At 48.0% G+C, this 22,531-nt stretch overlaps 2 protein-coding genes across 4 annotated transcripts in view; both read left to right on the top strand.

The window, feature by feature from the left end:
- The first annotated feature begins 2,409 nt into the window (after positions 1-2,409).
- Positions 2,410-20,673, top strand: LOC132214778 (pulmonary surfactant-associated protein D-like). Of its 2 annotated transcripts, none has more exons than XM_059662214.1 (4): positions 2,410-2,434; positions 15,021-15,201; positions 17,498-17,560; positions 20,117-20,673. In XM_059662214.1, the coding sequence occupies exons 2-4, from the start codon at positions 15,024-15,026 to the stop codon at positions 20,491-20,493; spliced, it is 618 nt and encodes a 205-aa protein (XP_059518197.1). In that variant the 5' UTR covers positions 2,410-2,434; positions 15,021-15,023; the 3' UTR covers positions 20,494-20,673. The 2 variants fall into 2 exon arrangements, with proteins under 2 accessions (XP_059518197.1, XP_059518196.1); XM_059662213.1 differs by lacking the exon at positions 2,410-2,434 and adding an exon at positions 12,885-13,001.
- Positions 12,758-22,531, top strand: part of LOC132214777 (pulmonary surfactant-associated protein D-like) — a 71,954-nt gene continuing 62,180 nt past the window's right edge. For both annotated transcript variants that reach the window (XM_059662211.1, XM_059662210.1), the window contains exon 1: positions 12,758-12,860. The gene's annotated coding sequence lies outside the window, so the exon portion shown is untranslated. The remainder of the gene's footprint in view (positions 12,861-22,531) is intronic.

The raw sequence follows: 22,531 nt of genomic DNA, 5'->3' as shown, positions 1-22,531 counted from the left end.
TGATAATTCGGATGCTTGTATGTTTGAAGTTGTCCCAGAGGCTCCTTAAGCTATCTTCATATTTTTGGATTCTTTTTTTGTTTTGCTTTTCCGGATGGATGTTTTTTGCTTCTTCGTATTTCAAATCTTTGACTTGATTCTTGGGATCCTCTAGTCTGCTGTTGGATCTCTGTATATTATTTTTAATTTCAGTCAGTGTATGCATAATTTCTGACTGGTCCTTTTCCATTTTTTTTGACATTCTCATTAAGATCCTTGAAGGTCTCACTAAGATCCTCACAGGTTCGTAGAAGATTCTTGAGTAACCTTATACCTGTGGTTTTGAACTCTATGTTTTCCATTAGTTTGCTTTCCTCCATTTCTTTCATTTGTGACATGTTTCTTTGTCTCTGCATTTTTGGCTGACTGCAAGGGCCCGCTGTGTCTATAGTGGAAGAACTGCTGTGCTGGACACACCCTCATGGGGTAGGACTTGCTTCAGTGGAACTTTGATGCTCACTGAGTCTGCTTCTTTTTTTTTTTTTTTTACCTGCACACTCACGCATGCACCCATGCACACACACGCACATGCACGCACCCATGCACCTGAGTCTGCTTCTTGAGTGTGTCCCTTATGGATGTGAGGAGTTGAAATCTGGTATCTGACCACTGGATACCCTGGCTCCTGGATCTCCAAGTCTACCACTGTGTGAGTCCACCCAGCAGGAGCTACAGCGATATCAGCAGATTTCTCCCCTTTTTTGGGGTTTGGAAGTTTTGGAGCTCTCTGACCCAGCTGCAGCTTGTTAGGTTAGGCTGCAAAATGGCAGGTCATTCCTTTGCGCCACTGTGCACAGCTTGGATGGGGATGTAAATTGAGTGGGGCAGGGTCTCAGAGAATCACCAGGACGGAGCAAACAGAAATGGCTTTGGCCAGCCGTCTCCACGACTCCTGGCGTCTCCGCGACTCCGTGTCTCTGCATCCCTGAGTCCTGCGCCCCCACAGTAACAATGATCCCTGCGAGCAGTTCTGTGAGAAAGCCACCCTCGCTTTCTGATCCACTACAAGACAGTCCAGTTTCTCCCCGTAGGAGTCTGGGACCCAGAATCTCGCCGTAAATGAGTTCAGTGCATTCGAGAGCTTGTATCCCCTTGCGACTGAAAAAAACTGTGCACCCAGGTGCAGGCAACTCGTACCCACAGCTCCATACCTCTGTTCTTGGGACCTCTGCACCTCCTATCTGGTCTCAATGCACTTTTTTCTTTCCTTCTAGTCATAGCACTTCCACTTGGCCAGCTTTCCCGTGGCTCTGGATGACAGTTGTTTTGTCTTATAGTTATTATTTTTAATGTGGTTGTCGGGGGCAGCATGTACAGGTTTATGCCTTATGCCGCCATCTTGGCTCTCCTCACTCTCCTTTTTGAAAAGTTTTCTTAATCATGCTTTCATTTCTTATTTCAGGTGAGCTCTTCAATCTCTATGATAAAAACCCCTTGGCCAGGATGCTGTCACGTCATAACAACAAAAGACTGGTCACCAGGAGGCTGTAGCCAAGGTTTGGGTGGTGGGTGGCGCTGTGTGCCTGGGGAGGCAGGTGCGGGTGGGCAGGAACATGACTCTGGGTCTCCTGGCCTAATGGGACTTGGGGTGTCCCTTGGCATGGTGGGATCACTAGTATTCTTATAATGATGATGGGCCAATGGACAAATATTTATGTGAGGTCATCACTTTTGTTTTGTTGTTATTAATTATTTTATTTCACTTTGGATGAATTGATTTAGTTCCTCTATTCATTACTCTATTGCACCAGGAATCTTATAAAGCAGACCATCTTCATGCCACTCTTGTGACAACAAACTTAAACCCAACACCTGAGGGGAGCAGTTTCCTCCCTCACATCCTGGAGCCTGGCATTGGCTGCTCCAGCTGAGGGAGCTGGTCCATCTGCAGGGGCCATGAAGGGTGGCCAGGAGGGTTGCAAGTCTGTTCTCAGGTGCCTGTGGGAATCCCTTCAGGCCCCAAGTAAGACTGGGAGGAGTGAGAGTCAGGAGGCATAGGGGAGGTCTGCCAAAGGGGCAGCGGAGAAGGGTTCCTCCCACCTGGCCCTCGAGTTCCCTGGCTGGTCCCCTCAGCCCACGCCATGCTGAGATGAGCTCCTTACCTGAACTGTCTCCACAATCTCCTTTTAGACCCTTCACTCCTTGTGTCCCAGGAGCCCCTCTACTTACTGGAGGCCCCAGTTTCCCTGGAGGGCCCTGCAAGCCTCGGAGCCACTGCCCTGTTGGAAGATGAAGGACATGTGACCCAGTGTCTGTCTCTCATTCTCTTCCTCCAAAAGCTCAGCACTAGATTCACATTGACTCCAGAAACCACCTGCCTCCAGCGCCAGCTGCCTGGGCTGCAGAATATCACCTCTTACGGACAACCACACACCACTGATTCCCCCTTTGAAAGGTAGGAACCAGGTCAGAGCAGTGTCTTTGTTTAGGAGAAAAGGACAATGTACAGGAATTATCCTGAGTGATTCATGCCCATCATAATGTAAGGGGAGCCTGCTCATGGCTCTGTCCCAGATCCCTCTGGGGAGTAAAGATTCAAGAAGTCAGACCAGCCTGGGTACCTAGTTCTCCTTTTTCTCCCTTGGCTCTGTCTCACCCATCTCTGCCTGGGGTGCCATTGGTGACCGAGATGCCACAGGCAATCACTGAGCAGGCCTTCTGGGCATCTTCACAGGTTGTGGGTTCTGAGAAGGACACTGTCACCACACACAGAAGGGTGGGAAGTGATACAAACCACAGCATGGTCCTCACCTGGTAGTGGAGGGAGTGAGGGAAAGAATTGCATCTCATCCCGTGTAGCCAACATCCGCTGCCACCTCTGGTGAGCTGGACCCTGTGCTCGGGACACAGACACACCAGCTTGGACTCTGAGTTTCTCCCAGGCTGCTAAGGAGATAGACAACTTACACATTAAATACTGTAATGTGTAATACCCATGAAACCATATTATGGTTTCATGTACATAATGCACTAGCTGAGTTCTCAAGGCCTCTAAAAACCATATACTTTTTTCCAACTGAATTAGAATTCTTAATTCTTAGAAAACTTAACCTGTGGTGACATCTGAAAGCAAGTAATTAGCATCTTTTTGGATTGACAAATTCATGAATACATTTTACAACTTCTAGAAATAGGTGTTTTTCATTGGCAAATAGACTCACATTTTCAAGCGACATACTTCAAATAAAGTACAAAATGTATTCATTTACAGATTCAAATTTATTTGTTCTTACCAACGGTATGAGATTTTAAAGTTAATTATTATCCAAGCCACTTTATTGACAAATTTTGTAACAGAGATAACATGAACTTTGTTTTGTAAGCCCAGACAAAACAAACATGTATTTTATGTTAATAACTTTGAAAGACCTTCACTAACCTTAAACCACCATTTGGCTTCTTGGTGATTATTGCATTCCTTTAGTGTGTTGCTTAATTACCTAGTTATCTTGCCAACTTTTAAAAAGGCTGGAGATGAGGGATGGTATTAGGCTTGGACACCTTCCACCACTTCAGTTTTTAAAGTGTCAGTTTTGCCATCTCACAGTTTGGGGGGCGGGGGGGGGGCAGTACCCCTACTGCTCCTACTGCCCACACAGAGTTTGGGGGAAGCACCATTTCCTGCACTGTCCCTGGGACCACAGCTTCCTCAGGGCCTCCTGAAGAATTTTGGGGATTTAAAAGAACCATTTTCTTTTCTTTTAAAAATATGTTTTTATTGACCTTAGAGAAAGAGAGAAAGGGAAAATGACAGAGAGAGAAACAAAAATTGGCTAACTCCTGCACACTCCCTACTGGGGATGCAGCCTGCAACTCAGGCATGTGCCGTGATCAGGAACTGAACTTGTGATCTTTCGGTTCATGGGATGATGCTCAACCAACTGAGCCACTCTGGCCAGGCAAGAGACCCATTTTCTTTATTTTCCTTTCATTTGCCAGTGGCAGCTTTCACACCACTATTTCCAGGACCAAAAATAGTCCTATTGGCATTTTCCAGGTGTTGTGGAGCAACATTCTCGAGAATAAGACCACCGACTCCAATTAGGTCTTAAACAGCAAGCGAGGATTTATTGAGCTGGCCAGCGACTACAGTTACAGCACCCTGCCGAAGCAGAGGTTGAACTGCAGCGCTGACTGCAAGAGTTACATTTTATTATTAAATTCTGTGGAGACCCAGAGAAAAATGTGCCTTTCAAATTCTGGGCCCCCAATGTGGAGGAAACTCTCTTTATTCACACTTTTTCCAGTCCTTTGTGTCTCCAAATTTGGAATGAGACTTCCGGGCCTTCTGAGAAAGAAGGCCTGCGTGCTGGGAAGGGGCCATGAGACCATATCTCAAGGCCTGGACTGATGTCAGTACCTTCCTATCTATGTGTTTTAGGAACAGACAGCACAGCATGAGCCGTCTGGCCAAAGCACCAGATATGCAGCCCAGCACACAGGTGGTTTGAAACTGTCAATTAGGATTGCCACCTAGGTTTTCCCCACTGCATTCACACCACCTACCGTCCTGCCTCCACCAACTGGACTGCGGAACTTGTTCTGCGAAGAGCTAAGGTCTGAGAAAAACATCAGTGTGTTGCTTGCTGATTTTTTTTTTTTTTATGATTTCAGAGAGTAAGAGTGATGAGAATCATTGATTGGCTGCCTCCTGCACACCTTGTACTGGGGATCGAGCCCACACCCCGGGCACGTGCCCTGACCGGGAATTGAGCCTGAGACCTAAGCCCTATCCACTGAGCCAAACCGGCTAGGGCTTGCCTGCTGGTTTTAAAGAAATAAACCAGAGGACTGGCTGGGAAGGACCTGGGTTTATTAGACTTATGAGGACACCCGTGGGGCCTGCTGGTGCAGTTTTCCCCATCACAGGCTTTAACAGTTCATGGTTATAGAGAGTCCAGAAAACAAAGCAAGCAGGTGTGGGCAGGGGCGGGGTGTACCTGTGTGCACACTGTGTGACATCAGATGCCAGCTGTGTCCCTGCAGTCTGCAGTCTGGGCTCACACACGCACCAGGCCCCCAAGGTCCCACGGTCCACTCCCAGACGGCCCTCCTCAGAGCCCGCAGGGTGCGAGCTCACACACCGCACACTGGTGCCTGTTATGGGATCTTCCCAAAGCAGAAAGGACTCGGGGGGTATGCCGTGAAGCTAAGCTGAAAATATGAATCTGAAGTAAGAGAGATTTTTAAAAAAGCTTTGATGACATAGGGAGGAAGATTAACCATAAGGCTGGCAACTTAGGGCCTTTGTTGACCTTTGCCAATGAGATTGAAATAATGGAGTAGGCACAGAGGCTCTAGTGATTGGAGTTGAGAAAAGAAATAAAGCAAGGAATTGAAAGTCTGCTGGAAATGTTTTCTGGAAGCAGCTTGATAGAGGAGGCACAGGGAAGGTTGCCACCTGGTGTGAATTCAAGATACTGAGAGAAAGAATAAAATAAAAATCAACTCATGTGAACTCTGGATATTGGGGGGAGGGAAAAAAAGCAGCAGATAAATGAGTTTAGGCTGAACCTTACTTTGGTTTCTCTCTTAGTCTCCAAACTCCTTCAACACTTCCAGCTCCGCACATGTCGCCTCTCCTACCTCAGAACACCCAGTGCGGCCCAGATGCTGGCTGAGCTCTCCAGGCCTCTAACTCCTAGCAGCAGCCAGGACCCATCTACAGGCCGGTCTCACAGGCCTCCATGAGGTCATCTGCCCATCAAGTCTGTTCCTGGTGCTTATCCTTCATTTTGGTTGGGGAGGCGTGATCTATGCTGGAATCAATCAGAAACTCCCTCCGCCTGCACCTCAGCCATTGACTTCCCCAATAAAAAATCATACTTTCACCTGCTCTATGTTCCTCTAGGTGCCGGGAGCCGGTCCATCCTTGCTGTTTCAAAGGACCTGGCATATATGGCATACTGTTCTTAATATGTTTGCTCACCTTCTTGGCACTATGTGTTTTAACCAAGGTCACCTCTCTGAGAAAGGTTGTTTCCCCAGGTAGGGATTTTCCCCTGAAGTTAGGGAGGGAATAAAACCCCTCAACTAAGTGCCAGGCGGGTAATTAATCACTTTAACTATGAACAATCATGCTTAAGCTACATAATCTTTACTCCCTGGAATGGAGATAAGAAACGCCCTAACCTTTGGAATAGAGATTGATAGGATTGGAATCAACCAGTATAAATACAGATGCAACAAGACAACAACAGACAGAATTCAGAAGACAGAACCTACACGGAGCCTGGAGACAGAAGAACTTCGCTGGAGAGAACATGGCAAAAGATCCTGGACTGAACCTGACTACAGAAATTGGCAAGAGAACCTGACTAGAACCTGGTGACTGAGCCTGGCTGGAGAGCCTGGACGGAGCCTGGCTGAAGAACCTAGCGAGGGAACATGGCTACAGAACCTCGCTGGAGATTCGAAGCAGAACCTCTCTGGAGATCCAGACCAGAACTTGGCAGGAGATCCTGGCTAGAGATCCTGGCTAGGCTGCTGATCAACTGAACGCTATCTCCGTGTCATTCCTTCTTCGCTGACTCCGTCCACACCTTTGGGGACCCCTGGACCCGCTGGGGTTGGACCCCGGCATCTGGGCATATTCCTCTTCTTAGAGTTGGACCTCAGGCAAGTTAATCTCTGTGCTTCAGTGTCCTCAGGGAGCCAAAACCCTTGTGATTTCAATGCCCCTATTATTTTGGCAACTAGAATGAAATAATTTAATTCTTTTCTTTCTTTTGAAATGTATCTATTTATTTATTGTATTGAATTTATTTTGGTAACATTGGTTAATAGGATCATATAGGTTTGCAATGACATTTCTATGATACATGACCTTTACATTGCATTGTGTGCCCACAAACCTTCGTCAAATCATCTTCCATTACCATACATTTGGCTTTTATATTTTCCCCCTCTACTACCCTCCACCTTCTTTTGTCTGGTAATCACCATAATGTTGTCTGTGTCTATGAGTTTCAGTTTCATATCTCACATATGAATTAAATCATATTGTTTTGGGGTTTCTCTTTCATTTTTCTTTTTTAATGTATTTTTATTGTTTTCAGAGAAGAAGGGAGAGAAAGAGAAAGAGATAGAAACATTAATGATGAGAGAGAATCATTAATTGACTCTCTCTTACACATCCCACTCTGGGGATCGAGCCCGCAATCTAGGCATGTGCCCTGCCCGAGAACTGAATCCTGACCTCCTGGTTCATAGGTCAACACTTAACCACTGAGCCATGCCGAACAGGCCTGACTGACATTTTTTGCATAAAATAATATTCTCAAGGTCAATTCATGTTATCACAAATGGCAGTATTTCATTTTTTCTTATGGCTGAGCAGTAGCCATAGTATGTATGCACCACATCGTTATCCAATCCTCTATCGAAGGACACTTGGGTTGTCTCCATGTCTTGGCCACTGTGAATAATGCTGCTATGAACACAGGGGTATATATATCTTTGTGAATAAATGTTTTTGAGCTTGGGGGTAGATACCCAGAAGAGGGACTGTTGGATTCTATGATAACTCTCTTCTTAATTTTTTGAGAATCATCCAAACTGTTTTCCATAGTGGCTGTACCAGTTTACATTCCCACCAGCAGTGAATGAGCGTTCCTTTTTCTTCACAACCTCTCTAACACTTGTTATTACCTGTCTTGTTGATAATAGCCATTCTAACAGGTGTGATGAGGTATCACATTGTAGTTTTTATTTGCATTTCTCTAATAGCTAGTGAAGTTTAACATCTTTTCATATTCTGTTGACTATATGTCTTCTTGGGAGAGCTGCTTGTTTAGGTCCTCTGCCCATTTCTTAATTGGATTGTTTGTTTCCTTGGTGTTGTCTGAGTTCTTTATATATTTTGGATATTAGCCCCTTGTTGGAGCTTTTGTTTGCAAATATCATCTCCCATTCAGTTGGTTGCCTTTTTGTTTTGTTGTCAGTTTCTTTTGCTGCACAGAGCTCCTTAGTTTGATATAGTTCATGTCATTTATTTTTTTCTTTTCTTTCCCTTGGGGTCAAATTCATAAAATGTTCTCTACAACCAAGGTCCCTATGTTTAGTACCTTTGTTTTCTTCTATGCAATTTATTGTTTGAGATCTTATATTTAGGTCCTTGATCCACTTTGTATTAATTTTTGTACCTGGGGACAAACTGTAATCTAGTTGAATTCTTTTGTATCTGGCTCTCCAACTTTCCCAGTGCCATTTATTGAAGAGGCTTTCTTTTCTCCTTATGGTATTTTGGGCTCCTTTGTCAAAAATTATTTTCCCATATACATGTGGATATTTCTGGGCTCTCAATTCTGTTGCATTGGTCTGTGCGTTTGTTTTTCTGCTAATGCCATACTGTTTTGATTATTATAGCTCTGTAGTATAATTTGAAGCAGGTAGTGTGATACCTCTGGCTTCGTTCTTTTTTTCCCCCCTCAGGGTTTCTCTGGGTGTTAGGGGGTCTTCGTGGTTCCATACAAAGTTTATGTTTTTGATTCTGTTTGTTTAAAAAAATGACTTTGGATTTTGACGGGGATCACATTAAATCTATATATTATTTTGGGTAATATGGCCATTTTAGCTATATTGATTCTTCCAATTCATGAATCTGGAATATCTTTTCATTTTATTGTGTGTTTTTCAATATCTTTTAATCATGCTTTGTAGTTTTCAGTACATAGGTCCTTCACATCCTTTGTTCAGTTTATTCCAAGGTATTTTATTCTTATGGTTGAAATTGCAAAAGGATTTTTTATCTTTCTTTTTTTTTTGAGGGTTTGTTGTTAGTATATAGAAAAGCAGTGGATTTTTTACATTGATTTTATATCCTGCAACGTTCAGTTTTACACCATTGAGTATGATAAAGGCTGGAGGTTTGTCATATATGGTCTTTATTATGTTGAGGTACTTTCCTTCTATCCCCATTTTATTGAATATTTCAATCATAACTGGGTTTTGTATCTTATCAAATGCTTTTTCTGCATCTATTGATAAGATCGTGTAACTTTTTATTCTTTATTTTGTTACTGTGGTGTGTTACCCTGATTGATTGTATATGCTGGCTGAGCTATCCTTGTGCCATTAGAATGAACCCCACTTAATCATGATGTATTATTTTTTTTAATGTGTTATTGCATTCCATTGCCTAGTATTTTGTTTAGGATTATTGCATCTGCATTTGTCAGAGATATTGGTCTGTAGTTTTCTTTTTCTGTGTTATTCTTGCCCAGTTTTGGTATGAGGGTTAGGTTGGCCTTATAAAATTTATTAGGAAGTATTGCCTCTTCTTCAATATTTTGGAAGATTTTCAGAAGAATAGGCATCAAATATTTGAATATTTGGTAGAATTTACTAGTGAAGCCATCTGGTGCTGTATTTTTATTTTATTTTTGTTGCATGGTTTTTGAATGCCATTTTATTTGTTATGCCTATGTTCCCTCCCTTTTCTCTCTTTTTCTTCTTAAAAAGTCACTTTAGCATTTTTTGCAATGCTGGTTGGGTGGCAGTACAGTCCTTTAGCTTTTGTGTGTGTTTTTGTGTGTGTGTGTGTGTGTGTCTGGGAAGCTTATTATTTCACCTTCAATTGTGAATGACAGCTTTGCTGGATAGAGTAGTCTTGGATTCGATCCTTGCTTTTCATGACTTTGAATGCTTCATGCCATTCACTTCTGGCTTATAGTGTTTCTGTTGAGAAATCAGCTGACAGCTTTATGGGAGCTCACTTGTAGGTAACTGACTGTCTTTCTTTTGCTGCCCTTAAGATTCTGTCTTTGTCTTTAAAGTTTGCCATTTTAATTGTGATGTATCTTGATGTGGGTCTCTTTGTCTTCATCTTTATTGGAACTTTCAGAACTTGTATGACATTTTCCTTCTCCAGGTTAGGAAGTTTCCTTTCATTCTTTCTTCAAACAGTTTCTTTCTCCCTTGCTCACTCTCCTCTCCCTCTGGTACCCCTATTTGTTGGTATTGTTACCTTTCATGATTTCCCAAATTTCTGTTACACTATCCTTGTTTTTTTGTTTTTTTAATTTATTTTGTTAAAGCGACATACTTGATTAGGTCCCAACCCATTTTGTTGCTCTGATTGTTTTTCTTTTTTTCTTGTTTTTCTTTTTTATTCAGCCATCTATGCTTTTAATGGGAAAATATAAAGACACATTTCTCACTTGCCAATTACACTGTTCCTGATACAGGGGAAATCTGATGTGGGGAGGAATGGTGCTAAGGTCTGTAGAGGCAGAGTACTGGTTACTGCTGCCGGCCTGGATGTTGGAATTTCAGGTGGGCAGAGACCTCCTGGTTGCCTGGAGTCCACAGGGGTGTGGCCTGGTCAGCCCACAGCTGTGCAAGGATAGGCTCTGATTTCCTTTCTTACTAGATGGTCCCCAGTGCCCATTCTGTCTTCAAATCCTCCACTCCTGGCAGCTGGGTGGTCCAGTGTGGCCACCTCCTCTGGTTGTGGTGGTCCAGCGCAGAGGGACGGGTTCAGCAGCAAGACATTTTCCTGGCGGCAGGTCCCCAGTCTGATGGAGAGTCCAGCTGAAACTGGCAGGCTGGTCAGGCACTTTGGGCACCAGTGGATCCACAGGCTCAGAGCAGATTGACAACTGTAGATCTGCCTCCAAGCCATGGGCCAGTCCACCTCTCCGGGCCTGGATTCTCTTGCCAGCACCTACATGACTAGCAGACAGCTCATCCCCGAACCAGAGCTGGAGAGGGTGCTGGCAGGCACTGCTCCTGAGAAGGGCACTGCGTGAGGTCCACCGGGGCCGGCACACGGGAGATGCTCAGTAACGCTGGCAGTCCTCCTCACCCACTGATGAAGGTCTCTCTGACGCAACCACAGCAGGATGCTTCCCCTTCCTGCCCGAGGGCTTGCCGCATTGCTGAGGGCAGCCCGAGCAGGACGGTGAGTCTGTCTGGTTCTCAGGGGAAACGGACACAGTGTAGCTGACCACGCAATAAAGCCATGAACTCCGCCCTCTGACTGTTTTTCTTAAATTGACTTTTAAATCCCTGATTCTCTCCTCTGTTTCTTCCAGCCTGTTTTAAATTTTTTTTTTCCAGTGTATTCTTGATGTCAGCTAAGGGAAACTTCATTTCTGGCTGGTTCTTATTCATGAAAGCCATTGTCATCATCATTTGAGTTCTGACTCTTCTCACCTGTGTTGGTGTAACTGAGGAAGGCAAAGGTTATCATTGTAACAGGAGTGTCTGGGTTGGATCATAAATAAAATTAGACCTTGTTGTAATGTGGAGATAGACGAAGGAAACACTATAGTTTGTGTGATAGGGCTATGGTGTGCAAACTGCAGTTCGCGAGCCACATGCGGCTCTTTGGCCCCTTGAGTGTGGCTCTTCCACAAAATACCACGTGCGGGCGCACACATACAGTGCAATTGAAACTTCGTGGCCCATGCACAGAAGTCGGTTTTTGGCCTGGGAGAGTCTATTTTGAAGAAGTACTGTTTGTATTTGGCTCTGTTGACTAATAAGTTTGCCGACCTCTGTTATAAGGGCATACGAAGGCATTGAGAGGGAGTACTTAATAGGCTAGGAGGTAGCAATTAATAGAAGCAAAGTTGCAAACAGAGAAAACATATAGGGCTTCTGAAATAAAAGTCACCATAAATAGGAGTTAGTCTAGCTACCAGGATACGACTTGACAGGTAGGCTCTGTGGGGAGTGGAGAGCAATAGTTCAGTTCAGTTCAGCCTCCATGCTGATCCAGATCTCTGGGAGGCACACGAACATCCTAGGATGGGGATGTTAATAATGAAAGAGTTTTATCATTTGGGGCCCAAGTGGCTCTACTATGGGATCCTGCTTCAAAATAATGGCATTATGGGAAACAAGAGCCTCTCCTACCAGCTGAGGAAACTGGCAGTAGAGCCTCTACAACACACAGGGGGATGCCACAGCAGCAACAACACCCAGGAGCAGTTGGCACCACCAATGGAGTGGCCAAAGGAGAGCACTGCGGGCATAGGCAGCTGGTGTGTGGACCTAGGCAAAGGCTTGATGCAAGAGATGAAGTCACGCCCTAACTGGTTTGTCTCAGTGGATAGCGGAATGGCCTGCAGACTGAGGGGTCCCAAGTTCGATTCCTGTCAGGGGCATGTACCTTGGTTGCAGGCACATCCCCAGTGTGGGGTGTGTAGGAGGCAGCTGATCGATGTTTCTCTCTCATAAATGATTCTGACACTCTATCCCTCTCCCTTCCTCTTTGTAAAAAATCAATGAAATATATTTTTTTAAAAAAGTAATGAAGTTACATGGATCTAGAAAGGAGCAGAGAAGACAGTAACAGCAGTAGGGCAGGCAACTGCCCCATGGCCACTGGAAGTTAGAATTTCCTGGGGGATGCGTGCAATAGTGTATCTGGGGCTCAGGGGTCCAAACTGCTTCCTAGAGCAATACACAGAGGAAACACCAGCTAAGGAAGTGGAGAGATGAAGGCAAGGATGTAAGGACTCCATCCCATAGAAAGCAAGTGAGGGGCTCTCCAACATCTAGACCAGGAAGCAAAAGAGTGACCCCTGCAGGTGGCAGCTCCCCAGCCACTGTCCTCACAGAATGCTGCAGCCTCTGCAACCCCTCTCGCTCCTCCACCCCTGCCCAGAAATGCCAAGAAGCTCCCAGCCCTTTCCCACTATCTGGGCAGTAATGTTGAGGTGAAGGACAAAGAGAAGTTGGCAGAGCAAGCCCTGACTGTTGAAATACAGAGCTCAGTGAGGTGGAGATGAGGTCATGGACTGAGGGTGCTCTCTGAACTCTAAGGTGACATGTGTGTAGTGGCAAGTTTCCAGAACCCAGATGGGGTGAATGTGAGTCAACAAGGAAGAAAGTTGTCCAAAAGAGTTCTTAAAAGACCAACACCGGGTGGTGGCTCAGCATAAATAGCCCGTGCCTGTGGGTCAAGGAAGCGCTCATTTGCCTGGAGACACTGAGCCCTCGAGGAAGCAATGGTGAGTGTTAGAGCCGGCCTCTTTTGGTTTTCTCTGTGTCCAGCGAATGTCCCCCTGCCCATTTGGGGTGCTCTAATGTACTGGTGTTGAGGAAGACAGGGTCTATGTAGCTCTTCTGCTCTGGGAGGTGTGGGTGTGGGTCTGAGAGGGCAGCATAGCAGGGAAGAAGGACCATTCTCTGCCCCTCACTCTGCTTCCTTTGCTCAGTGGGAGATTAGCCTTCTGGGCTGGGGGAGGGTGGGTGAGTGGGATATGACACCCACCTGGACCCAAGATGCCATTGTCAGGAAGCCTCAGGTGGGAATGCAATTTCAACTTCTCGCTTGGCTCTCTCCATCCCTGATTTCTTCAAAGGAAGGTGGTGGAGGAGAAACAGCCTGGGCATTCCCAGGCCCAGGGTCAAAGTCCATCCTGGTACCAACTGCCCATTGGACACGGATAAACATGATTTTCTCTTAGCTTCATATATTGTTTTAAAAATACACCCACTGGATAAGTTTACTGATATTCAATTAATTTTTAGAGGCATACTTTTTCAATAATACTTTAGTCTAACATTGAGGCATAAAGTGAACATTATGTCATTTAAGGTGATGTGGCTCTGCCCAATACTGCTATAGGCTCAGTGAAGAGGCCTCATTCCAGTCTCCAACCCTGTGAGGTGGCTCCTGCCCCGGGCTCTTTCTGCTACAATGAGCTGTGGTGCCCTCTGTGCCATCTTGAGCTGTTGGGCAGAATGTCTGTTCCTTTTCATTCTTCCCCAGATGTGGGCACAGGGCCCTTGAATTGTGGCAGCTGCACATCAGGGGGCAATGCCTGGCTCTGCCTGGAGCCTTTGGTGCTCATGGCCGAGCCTCTGCCCCAGCAAGTGCCACGCTGCCGGCCTGTGAGCTTGCCTGGTATTTAGAGACTCCCATGATGCCCGAGGAAGTGGCAAACTCAGAATGAGAAAGAACTGGTGCCAACAGGGTCCTCCGCAGCCCAGAACCACCAGCAGGTGGAGAAGAAAGCACTTCTGTGGCCAGGAAGGCCCTCCACTGCCTCCCCCTCAGGCTGCCTGGCAATCCCTTCTCCTTTGATCTGTTCCTTTGCTTTTTCTCAGCCTCTGCAACTCCCTTGCACGCTTTCCTGGCTCCTAACTTTACAGTTTCTCTCAAAAGGAAAGAAGCCCACCATTAGGAGTGACCAGGTCCTGCACCAACCCTGACCTCACTTAGCTGCGGAGTCCCTCTCACATGTCACTGGACACCCTATTGAACATCTGTTTTTTCCCCACCTGAAACTACCCTTTCCCTGACGGAGCTTACCTCACATGCCCTCCTCCACGAGCCCCTCTCCCACGTCGTCCCAGGTGGAGGGGCAGCACTCTAGGCGTCCCAGGGTCTCTCCAGCTATTCTGAGAACTTTTTCTGGTTTCTATCTGGAACTTTCTTCATGGAGACAGCATCTAGTCCAGAAATAGCAGACCACCTGGCAAACATGTAGCCATGTACCCATCTTGTGTTAGGACACATGTCACTGAGCATTCTGGCTCTTTCCTGACAAGCACTGAAACGGCCAGTGCTGGTCCATCCAAGGCTACAAGTGACAGGAAATGGGTTTGCCCGACCACCTTGCTGATACAGACAGGGAGAAGGAGGTTCAAAGAGGGAACTGTCCTGCCCAAAGGCACTTCATGAGTCCTTCCTGATGTGACAAGTGGCCTCAGTGAGTTCACATCGTAGCTGTGCCGATGGCAGTGAAAGGGAAGTCACTAGAAGGGACAAAACGGGGCATCTGAGAAGAGGTAGATGTTGCTGATAACCCATGTCAGAGTTCAGCTGGGTAACTCGTGCCCTCCCAGGCCAGGATGTATGGCTGCATAGTCCTAAATTGCTTTTGGAATCCTGATGCTCCTGATTCCATAGAAGGGGCAAGGTGGTAGGAAAGTGCCTTTCTGACTTCCGGGCACTGGGCTAAGCACTAACTCGTGTTCTGAAACCAAGAGCATGTCCTTTCTCTTTCTGTCCACCCCTGAAGGCCATGCTTCTTCTCCTCTCTGTGCTGGTCCTGCTCACACAGCCTCCAACGTCATGGGGAGAAGAAGTGACAACCCTTCCTCAGAAACCTTTGATTGATGACTGCACCCTGGTCACGTGTAGCCCTGATCGAGATGGACAAGATGGGAAAGAGGGCTCCTTGGGCGAGAAGGAGGATCCAGGTAGAGCTGGAACCATAGGCTTGTCCTGGTGGGCATGGGTGGGCACTGGAATTGTAACCAACTCAGCAACTCTGGATGTTCTCCATGGAAATGGAAATGGAGACCCACCTCCTTGGGAAGAAGTCCCCTAGACATTCAGTTCACTAAAGCACTTCATTAAAAGTTGGCAAATGACAGGCTGCCCTGAGCCCGGAGGTGTTATTCCCCTCCCCTAGCTGTCAGGATTTCTCCCCTAAGATCTTCTGATTCTTCTCACCCCAAGGATGAGCAAATCATGGGTAAATGACTGGTCTTTGGGGCCCCATAGAACCAAGCTGCAGCACTTATAGTTTTTCATTATGGTTGAATGATTTCTGTGCAGTGTGTTAATATCTAACTAAATTCTACTGCATGAGAGGTGGGCAAAGATGAGGCCCTGTGGCCCACACTCAGGCCTGTTCAAAGGGATTTACCTAAATGCACTACAGAGGAGAGGAAAGGGAGCTCATGTTTTATAACTGGACTTTTGTAGCTTTTGACCTTCACCCATTTTGCCCACCACCCAGCTCCCTTCTTATGCAACCACCAATAATCTGATCTCTGCATTTATAAGTTCAGGTTCTTTATTTTGTTTCTTAGAATCCAGATATAAGTGAGATCATACTGTATCTGTCTTAATTTGTATGACTGGTGGCACTTAGGATAATTCCTTCAAGATCCATTCATGTTGATGGCAAATGGTAGGATTTTTTTATGGCTGAATAATATTCCAATGTGTGTGTGTGTGACATTGTTATCCATTCATCCATTATGGATACCATTAAGTTGTTTTCATCTCTTGGCTACTGTAAGAAATGTTGCAATGAACATGAGGGTACAGACATCTTTTCAAATTAGTGTTTTATTTCCTTTGGATAAAACCCAGAAGTGGTATTGCTGGATCATAATTTTTTTTTAAATGATCTTTTTAATATCTTAAGGAAAATCCATACTGGTCTCCGTAGTTGCTGCACCAAATTACAATCCCAGCAACAGTGCATAAGGGTTCTTCTTCTCCTCATCCTCACCAACACTTGTGAGCTTTTGTGTTTTTTATAGTTGCCATTCTAGGAGGGGTGAGATGATATCTCTTGGGTTTGATTTGCATTTCCCTGGTGACTCATGTCAGGGATCATTTCTGATATAAAGTTTGGTCCTAGGAAGGGGAAAGCAATGAGTCCATGATCCAGGATAAAAGCTGGCAGACCCCGTGCTGTAAATCCTCAGCCTTGGGGCAGGGAGGGTGCATTGCATGGAAACCAGACAGTTCTTGGCTTAACCACCCCTCCAGCTCTGGCAGCCCTGTTTCCCCACCTGTGAAACAGGGATGTGCACACCCACCTCCTGGGTCACCACTGGCCTGAGGAGTGTGGAGGTGGAATGTCTACACCTGAGGAAGCTGAAGGAATGCAGGGGCTGACCCGCAGGTGCTGCTCCTCCTAGGCCCAGGGCCAGGTTTATGTCCATTTCTTCTGCTGCTACAGGTTCACTAGGAGAGACAGGGGCAACGGGGCTGCTGTATCTCCTTATAGGGGACAATAGCTCTGCTGGAGAAGCTGGACTGATGGAAGACTCCGAGCCACATTGTGAGCAGTGGCGTGGACTGCAATGCCTGCCACTAGGCCATGCAGGAAGATGCACATACCCGTCCCAGGAAGGAAAGTGCCCTGCAGGTGGCACTGGGTTCACACAGGGAAGGCTGTAATACTGCTGGCGGCATCTGTAGGATGTTGCTGTTCTCTGGCCTCTGTGACTGCTCTCACTTTCTCACGCTCTCCCCCTTTGGAGAAGACTCAGTGCACTGACTGGCTGGTTCTTTTCCCAGGACCTCCAGGAACTGCAGGTGTGCCCAGGCCAGCTGGAACAGAGAGTCCCTCAGGAATGCAGGGAATGTAGGACCCCCAGTTAAACCAACCCCCGAAAGAGAGCCTGGAGCACCAAATAACCCAGGGTTGCGGAGTACTTCAGGGATGTGCAATGCCATCTCTCCCCCCAGCGATGTGCTCCCAGACTCTCAGAATTTGCTGTGAAATGCCATCTGGATCAGGGTTAGCGGGGTGCCAGGACCTGCTCAGGGCACAGTGTGCTCACAACACAGCCTCAGGGACCCTGTGGGCAGCAGGGCCAGCTGTGTCAGCGGCTGTGGGCTTCCTGGGGCCCAACCCTTTACCCTCCCCCAGGAAAGCCTGTCACTGAGCACCCTTCCCTTGGGACCCGGACTCTGATCCGACCCCTGGCTGTGAGGGTCTGGTCTTCATTGGGCCTCTCTCTCCTGCAGACATCGCGGCTCTAAGGCGGCAGGTGAAGGCCTTGCAGGTAGCGTTCCTTCAGTATAAGAAAGGTGAGTTCCTGGACCTGGACCTGAGCCAGTTGCCAAGGGCAGGCCCCAGGCGGGGTTTGTGTTTGGGTTTGGAGTTGGCCGGGCCTGAATCAGGCCTGGTTGTAGGATTGGGGTCTCTAGGGTGGTAGTGGGTTTGGATGATATGATGGACCTGGGACTGGGGCAGGACCTGGAGCTAAGCATAGGGTGGGGCAGAGCAGGGCAGCCACATCGTCCAGGAGCTGGAAGCAGATACCAGGGACACGGAGCAGGGTGTGGCCCTTACACCAGCTCAGTGGGCTGGCGCCACATGGTCAAGTCTACCAGCTCCAACCCCCACCATCACAGCCACCTGTGACCCGAGCCAGATCAATGTTCCAAGCCCAGTGCAGTTCAGACCTTCCCTCCTGCTCACCGGTGCTGGTCCCTGGACAACCAATTACCCAGGATGCATTTCTTATCTCTATGTGGCTGGAGGTGCAAACCCCTCAAGATGTAGCTGCCCAGCCCACAGCAGCGGTGACTCCAGACACTGTCCTGAGAGTTGGGGCTGAGAAGCTGTGCTTGGTTTCACGGCTGTGAGGGTCTGACCTTGGCATGTGGCCATTGAGAGTCTCAACTGAGACAGGCCCTGGGTCCGGCAGGGGGCAGGCTGCCTCTGGGCTCTGCCCATTGCTGGGCTCTCCCACTCCTCCCTGGGTGTTCATGGTGGAGACTCTCCCCTAACCTGGGTGCTGAGGAGTCAGAGGCTCCAGGAGCGCAGCCCAGTGCCTGTGCCTGTGGGCATCTCCACCTCAGTCCCTAATTTGCCCCCCTCCTCCCCGCTTTCCCCATGTCAGCTTTGAGCTCAAATCATTCAGCAAATCTCATTGATCCAAAGAGGAGTTTCTGAAGGAGGAGAGCACACAGGGCTGAGACATAGGGTTGGCTCCTACATACCTAAGGCCACTGAGTACCCACATACCAAGGGTGAGGTTTCAAGCATTTGGTATGTTCCCTCTCTCCACAAACATGCATGTGCACTCTCTCCCTCACATGCACACTGATGCAAACAAAGGAAAAGTCATCATATGTACCTGCCACATGTATGTGTATTACACACATGCCATCACTCACCTCATGTCATCTACACCCAGGAGCACACACGCATATTCACACACACCAGGTGGGCCTTCAGTGCTTCCATGTGCCTTCAGATGGACATGTGGCCATATTCGTGTATGCACACACAGACCCACCCGGGTGCATGTAGTGAATGGCAGGTGAATTCCTGTTGAGGTCTGCTCTGGGTGCCCTCCTGAGCCTGTGAAGAGTTTGGCCCCTGAACCCTTGTGGAAGGGTCACAGTGGGTCGGGGTGCAGCCTGGGCTCCTCACGAGCCCTTTAGAGCAGGAGGACCGGCCTCTCAGAAGCCCTAAAGGCTTCTAGGCATGAAACCAGAAGTCAAGGGGATGGAAAATGAGCCCGGCCAGCATGGCCCAGTGGTTGAGCGTTGGCCTATTAACCAGGAGATCATGGTTTGATCCCTGGTTAGGGCATGCGCCTTGGCTGTGGGCTTGACCCCCATAGGGAACGTGCAGGAGGCAGCCAATCAATGATTCTCTCCATCATTGATGTTTCTATCTCTCTCTCCCTCTCCCTCTCTGAGATCAATAAAAATATATTAAAGCACGCACACACACACATACACACATACATAAAGGATGGAAAATGAGATCGAATGAGAACATATAGTTGAATGTCACACAGATGATGGTTTTATAAATTGTATTCCCATCTTAGAGATGAGGAACTGGAAACCCCGAAAAGGAACTGACTTTCCCTTGTCCACCTGGACAGTCATGGCCAAGGCGGGGCTGAATACCTGGCCCTCAGACTCCCAGACAGGCCTCTCTCCAGCACTGACTCTCTCCTGCCTCTGACGCCCATGCACCTCTCAGCTCTCCTTGTCCTCTCTCCCAGCTCTTCAGCCTCCCCTACATGCACACCTAGAGGCCAGCACTGGGCGCACACAGTGCAGAGATTAGCACAGCGCTGCCCTCAGATGGCCCACCCTCTCCTTTTCTTTCCCACATCCACATGCAGCACGGACCTTCCTGTCAATGCCACATGCCCTGCTGTTATGCAGGGTCCACAGTGAGATCAGAAGGAGCACCTTCCTTGTTTCCAGCGCTCAGAGGCCGCAATGCCATTTTACTGCACGATGCTAAAGCTTCCCAGTCCCACCCAATAACTGGGAAACCGATTCTGCCATGCAACTTGGGGTGCAATAGAAAGAGCACGTCTCAGCTCTAGTGTGAGATCAGATAAGGGTAACCCCCCAATTCTGCATGTGATGGTCACATGGAATTGAGCCTCTTACTTAACCTCTCTGAGCCCAGCGTTCTCACCTGTAACTAGACAGGCAGATCCACCTCCCAGAGCGCACCGCAGACCCAGGGTCTCACCTTTCTCCTCCCTGGTGCTCTGAGGCCCTATATGGGAGGCCTGGGGCTCTGGTTGGAGCACAAAGGTCTCAGAGCCATGGAGCTTTAGCAGGTGCCCCCAGAGCCCCAACCTGACTGTCCTCTCCTCCTAGTGGAGCTCTTCCCCCACGGCCGAAGTGTTGGCCAGAAGGTCTTCAAGGCAGCAGGCTTTGAGAAACCTTTCCAGGAGGCAGAGCAAGTGTGCGCACAGGCCGGGGGGCAGCTGCCCTCCCCACACTCTGAAGCTGAGAACCACACCTTGCAACAGCTGGTCGAGGCTGAGGACAAGGTTGCGTTCCTAAGCATGACTTTCTCCAAGGCGGAGGGCAAGTTCACCTACCCAGGAGGGGAGCCCCTGGTCTATTCCAACTGGGCCCCCGGGGAGCCCAACAATGCTGCAGGCAATGAGCACTGTGTGGAGATGTACACCAACGGCAAGTGGAACGACACACCCTGTGGAGAGAGGCGCCTTGTGATCTGCGAGTTCTGAGCCCTTGGGGTGGGTGGGGCAGCTGTGGTCCAGGATCCTGGCTCAGACACGTGTGCTGCCCACATGACAAGGAAGAGCTGAGGGCTCTGTGGCTGGGCTTCTGCACAGAGCCGTGGGATGACGCCAGCCAAGGGCTCCCATGGAACTCCTCTCTTAGAATAAAATACGAAACTGGCTTCATATACTGCCTGTTCTGTCGTAGGAAGAAGGGGCCAGCCTGCATTCTCAGTTGCAAGGGATAAAATTAGGTCCCAAAATCCAAAGACTCCTCCTCAGCCAGCTGCTTCCTCAAACTGTCAACCCAGCAAGTCACTCCCTCTTCTGTCACTCCCTCCTCTTGCTTTGGTTTCCCCTTACGGCAGTTCCTTATCTTCCTCTTTTGCTAGCCCTTCATCCTCTTCTTGACCACTTAATGGTGACCTGCTCAAGCCTTAGCTCTTCTCCTTTCTCTCCCCTCCTCACCCTCACTCCAGGGATGAGCTCATTCTGTCCAGGGCTCAGATCTCTGGCACCCACTTTACATGCCTTCCCAGGACCTCCTGGAGCCCCAGACCCCTTGGCCAATGCCAGCTGGAGCTCCAGGGCTGGGCGATTCCAGTGGCTGCTCCTTGTTTCAAGGCATGAGCCCCGGAAGGTGCAAAGCACCATGGGATGACCTGGCAGGTCATCTCCCTCCCTGGCAGGACTGTGTGGCCCAGTTGAGTAGCCTCCTCCGCATCCCAGCACACCAGGACCTCATTCTACCCTGTCATTGTGACTGCCTGTCGGCTCATGGGAGGGAGTCCCACCTGCACATCCCCATTCCAGCTGAGATCTCAGGCACAGAGGGTCCAGCTATGCTCAGGTTCACCCCCAGTCCTGCGCTGGCCTCATTCCAGGAGGTTCTTCCCCCATGCCACCTCAGAGACAGCTGGGCAGTTCCTCCTCCTCCTCCCACAGAGAGGGGGAGAGACTTGATCAAGGCCCCAGGTGTGTCAGTGCTACAACTTGGTTTCCTGAAAGGTCATCAGATCCCAAACCTTATATTTCTGGCCTGTCAACTTTTAGACCAAAGGCCTCTGTTGACTTTAATGACACTTGTGCTTAAGAAATTGGAATGAAACCTGGAAGAAACACAGTTTCATAGGAGAGGCAAGAAGACAGGAAAGCAGCCCTCCTTTGTTCCCAGGGACCGGAGGCCACACCCCTCTTCCCACCAGTCCACAGCCACACCTCAGATGTAGGACAGCAGGTCTGAAAGCAAAAAGCCACATCTAATAACCATGGTGTCAGATGGGGAAGAGATTGATCGGGATGATCACTTAGTAAGTTATGTAATGACTATCCAATAGGATGTACACCCGAACTTAATATAACACAGTATGTCCCCTATAATTTAAAAATGAAAAATAATTGAAATAAAGTGATTATTGATAGGTTATAAAAAAAAAAGGAAAACAAAAACCACACCTCCCAACAGCACACAGCTCAGATTCTCTGCTAAGACCTTTTTCCTGTTACTGAAAAAAAAAAAAAGCCCCAAGTCCTGGCAGCTTCTGAAATATGTCACTTATGCAACAGTGAGCAAATAATCTTCAATTCAGAAGTCACACCACACTCCATCTGCCAGGGAACTTAGAAAGGTATTTCATTGCAAATAAAAAGGGAAAAGCAGTGACATGGTTTAAGCCCAGGGAAGCATTTTTTGTAAGAATGAAGAGTTCTGAGGTGGTTCAAGGACTGTGGGTGCACAAGCAGTGCTGTGCGGTCTCCCTGCTTCTGCCTCTGCATCCTCGCCTCTCTTCCTCCTTCTCCCACCACCTTCTTCTGCTTCAGGCTCTCAGCTGCCCCAGCACAGAGTCATGTGTCACACAGAGATCAGAAACTCTGGCTTGATATCAGGTCAAAATTCCTGTGGAAGTGGATCTGCCTGTCTCAGATGCCCGCCTCTGGCCCAGTAGACTAGGCCTGGGGGTGGACCCCACAGCACAGTATGGCCATTTGGACCCATGGAAGGTCATGGTGGTCTGGCAGTCTCTCTAAAACTGACCTCTTCCCA

This window comes from Myotis daubentonii, chromosome 13 (genome assembly GCF_963259705.1).
Source record: "Myotis daubentonii chromosome 13, mMyoDau2.1, whole genome shotgun sequence".
NCBI classification, from domain to species: domain Eukaryota; kingdom Metazoa; phylum Chordata; class Mammalia; order Chiroptera; family Vespertilionidae; genus Myotis; species Myotis daubentonii.
The sequence above is the reverse complement of the archived record's forward strand: the minus strand, read 5'-3'. Positions and strand labels throughout refer to the sequence as shown.